This window comes from Triticum urartu, chromosome 2A (genome assembly GCF_056163025.1).
Source record: "Triticum urartu cultivar PI428250 chromosome 2A, HENAU_Tu73, whole genome shotgun sequence".
Classification (NCBI taxonomy): domain Eukaryota; kingdom Viridiplantae; phylum Streptophyta; class Magnoliopsida; order Poales; family Poaceae; genus Triticum; species Triticum urartu.
The window spans coordinates 354659097-354663608 of record NC_141874.1 but is presented as its reverse complement, the minus strand read 5'-3'; the positions used below and the strand labels follow the sequence as shown (position 1 = coordinate 354663608).

The 4512-nt window shown below is 43.5% G+C and overlaps 1 protein-coding gene across 1 annotated transcript; it reads right to left on the bottom strand.

The window, feature by feature from the left end:
• Positions 1–1675: 1675 nt before the first annotated feature.
• On the bottom strand, positions 1676–3242 carry LOC147985091 (uncharacterized). The gene is made up of 2 exons (XM_087541399.1): positions 2039–3242; positions 1676–1698 (listed from the first exon to the last, which is right to left on the bottom strand). The coding sequence occupies exons 1-2, from the start codon at positions 3240–3242 to the stop codon at positions 1676–1678; spliced, it is 1227 nt and encodes a 408-aa protein (XP_087397525.1).
• Positions 3243–4512: the final 1270 nt, after the last annotated feature.

Below are 4512 nucleotides of genomic sequence, written 5' to 3'. Positions count from 1 at the left end.
TTAATATGGCAATGGATGCTCAAGATGAGTATGTGATCATGCAATTGATGGTAGGCAATAAGATCATGATGTATGAATATGCCATCAAGGTATATCACAACAAATTTGCTAATGAAATGCACAAGCTCATATATCATGGATGTCATGGGAATACAAGATGCAACAAGGCAATCATGATGTGAGTCAATCCATGCATAAGATGCAAATTTGTCATGTGTATGATATGTCCATCGAGCATGACATGTGTGAACACAATCAACAAATATGGAGGTGTTGGTATACCAATACTCGATGTCGTGGCATCAGTGGAGGTTCGAAGGTGCATCCAATAAATCCGAGCGCTCCTCAACTTGAAGGTCCATGGGTTCCATCTCCAATGTCGGTCCTCCATCTAATAGATGTAACATGTAGACAAGAAGAAGGAAACAACAATGAAAGAGTGACCCATCCAATATGCATATTTGAGGATGGCTCAAAGGGAGGGAGTTCACCTTTAGGAGATTCTCGCAAATGTTGGTGTTGCACATCGTGTATGTCTTCACATGACCAAATTGTGTCATGACGGTATCGTCTTGTGAATCCTTCAACATGAAAGAACATGACAAACACTCGGAAAAACAAATGAGGTAAGCGGAAAACCTATCATTCGTGCGGTAAAATACCCAACAAGTGGATGCATCATGCTTATCATAAGAAAGGACAAGGGAGCATTTCATAGTACGGAGGCATATGATGTGAGAACAACCAAATAGAATAGGCGCAAGCAAGCAAGCATGCATCACAAGTAAGGTGTCCAAGTCTCCAAGATCAATAAGCATAACTGGAGGCAAGCGACAATGAACAAGATGTATCAAGTGAGAGGCACGAGCATATATGTCATCAACCCAAGAAAGCGAGTAAGAGTTGAACATGGGTGATGCGACAAAGCAAGCAATCATGGTGATCAATTCAAGCAAGCTAGTAGTGCGAAGATGCAACATACGAGAAGAAATCATGGCAAGCATGTCATGGGTGCAAATAGTGTGCATGAATAATTCACATGACATAGCACAAGCATGAAAGCAAGATATGAGCAAAATAGCATCAATAGCATGGGGCACATGATAAACATGGCAAGAGCAACAACGATCTCCACCAAGCATGCAAATACACATAGAAGTAGCATAATGGTGAATCATGGGTAGATGCAAGCAAGGGTCACAATGGCATGGCAAAGGCATAGGAGCAAGCATAGCATGCAAAGTGAACACTGTAAAATGAGCATAAGGTGACAAATGGTAAATATCCCATAGCCGTGTGAGAGACAAGTAAAAGATATGCGCGTAGTCTTTGCGCAAAAGGAATGGTGGGAATGATAGTCCACGGGATCCCAAGTCATCGTTGCTCTCAAGAGCTCGTTTCGTCAACTCTTGTGACTGAGAGGTTGACGAGTATACGTGAGTACCTACACAAAGCAAAGACAAAGGGAAAATTGTGTGTGCGTGGTAGATGTACACATCATCCATCATGGTGTGCACGTGTTTGTGTTTGTTAGCACAAAATAGCCAATGCTCAAATAAATGAGATGCGCGATATAGAAATATGTCATCCATCATGAGAGGTTTGTTATGATGTATGTCATAATGGAGACTCAAAGGATGTAATGCATCATGAGAAATATCTAGAGCATTGTTATTCATGGAATGCATATGGTGTACACTATCATGGGAATCATGTAAAGTATGAAATGCATCAAGATCTCCTAATATGTATGAGGAAACTATGGGGGTCTCCTCATGAGCATGAGTAGCAACATCACATGGAGAATATTGACAACATCCAAAACAATGCATATTTGGAACAATGTGATGATGGCATGGTATAGTAGATGAATTGCGCAAATCATGTAAAGGAAGCATGGCAATATCATCACAAGAGAAGCAAAAGCCAATGACCATCATCTCGTCATCTATGCCATAAGTGCGAATGGGATGTATTTTAATGGGGCATGCATAGTTACTATGTTGAGATTGAAATGAGGCTATATGGGAGATCTCACTCATAGCATATGACAAGTTCAATGGATTGTCAAACATGAAGTGACCAATAGAATTTTCACAAGATATCCTATGAAGCATAGCATCACAACTAGGCAACTCAACATGCTCATCATCATATTCATCATAAATAGGTAAGTCAAGGCATAAAGAAGTCTCACTAGCGTGAAGCATGGTAATAGGTAGGTCAACATCATGGGAGCAACCGATGTCAAGATAGTCCACTAGTGAGACAAGAGAAGTACCATCACCTATGTTACCTTTGGAGTGTCGCTTATGTGTTGTAGGTGAGGTGTTGAAGATCGTCTCGTTGTCATCTTCATCTTGATGGAACCATGTGGGGGGTGCATCATCGTCCACCATGGCCATCGTCATCTCCATTGGAGGTATGGACTCGTCGAGGATAGGTGTGTCGTCATGTAGGAGACCTAGCACCATAGAAGAAAACACACTAGGAGTAGAGGTTAAGTCGTTAGAAATCAAAGTGGCCTCACATGTCGTGTCAACTACCTCACTCACTATGTGTTGTGGCTCACTCACTCCCGGTATGATGCTCTCACTCATATGGTTGGTGGAGTCAATCAAATGGCTCTCAACCTCACATAGGATGTGTGGCATGCTCTCAAGTGTGGGGCCAGTGGTGGTCACACTCATCCTCTCATAGGAAATGCTCTCAATGTCACAAATGGTGGAGTCACTCATATCACTCATGGTGGGGTGGCTCTCCTCACATGGGAATTGGGGCATCTCTTTATATGTGGGTGTCGGAGAGATGTTGGTGCAAATGTCTCCATGTTCAACTCCTATCGCCGCCTTGGTTGAAGGGATAGTCCCATGCTCAACCTTCTTGTCACCGTCTTGTTGTTGGAGGCCCATATGATGTGGCACCTCGTAGCTCGTCTCCATGACCGAAGGGAATTTCCCATGCTCGGCCATCTTCCTTGGGGGGCTTCCGAAGATGGAAGTGTCGCCCTCGCTCGTAGGTAGTCGCCTTGGACTTGATGAAGTCGATGTAGGCGTACACGTGGGAAGTAGGCGAAGAGGCCGTACGTCCAAAGGCGAAGATGCCTTGAGAACACTTGGCGAATATGCTGAAGTGGTTGATGTAGCCGCAACGCCATCTTTGTGGTGGTCATCTCGCGGTCTTCTTTTGTGCTCATGAAGCTTCGACTTGGCGTGAGGTAGTGCTTGTTGGGACTTGTGCATTTGCGCTTGTTGAGAATCTTCATGATGATGGTGTCATTGTCGCACTTGAGCTCGTAGTAGATGTCGTGCGTCGTCGTCGTGCACATGATGCTTGGAGGTGACTTGCCCTTCATGACGATGTGGATTATGAACGTGATGATGGTCGCCATGGAGATGTGGACGACTTGTGCTTGCATCGCTTGGGCACTTCGAAGACTTGTGGCTTGAACGTCGTCGCCTTGAAGATGATGAAGGGGAAGAAGACTTGATCAAGGCTCTAATCTCCTCCATCCTTGCATCTTGCTCCTCTTTATGTGCGGAAAGCTTCTTGTCGATCTAGTCCCTTTTCCTTGCTTCGGAGTGACGAATGTCGATGGAGATGTTCTCGATGCGCTCTCGCAATCTTGATTGTGCGCCTTGCATTTGTCGTTGTAGATCGAAGATTGACGCTTTGGTGATGTAGTTGTTCACGCCGTCGTCGTTATCGAAGACCGGAGATGAAATGCCTTGCCTATCCATCACAAGATTCGAGCCAATATGAGTGGAGAAAGAGAAGAACGAATACCAAATGTACCTTGACCGAAGTTGAAAGTGGATCAATGATCACTCCAATGTGGACAAGGAAATAGCACAATTGGTACCAATTCTTGTCGGTTTCTCACACCTACACAAGTAAGGCTTATGGTGGAGCTTGGTGAGGATAGTGGCACAAAAATTTGATGTAAAATGTTAGCAAGAGTCAATAATGTTGAAAGAGATTCACAAATTCGGAAGTGTAACAAGTAGACCAATAGCAATATGTGGCACACGGAAACACACACACGGATAGATAAATGGGGTCGTGCAACCAAGGATGAGCACAAACTGTGGAATCCACGGAAAACGCTCGTGTTGCACAACTCAAGAGAGACACTAGAACGATTGCTCACTAGGCGGATACGACACTTGTGCACAACCTATAAGATGCAAAATGTAACAACTTCTATCCCAAGTATGCTATATATGTATGATGTTTCGGTGGTATGATCCAAGATGATCTTATATGAAATGTGGTATGATGCTATGGCACTTGCTTACAAGCTCTTTGTTCACTTTTTTTCTTTGCTTAAAAGCTTATTCTCTTTTTTTTGTATGGCCACTTTGCGAAATGCACAAACCAAGGTAGCAATTGTATATATGCGGGAACAAACTTGAGGCACACGAGATGATATGATACCAATATGATATGGTATGTATGCAATATATGGTGTAGATCACTAATGTGCACAAGTAACGTTGCTGACAATACTCA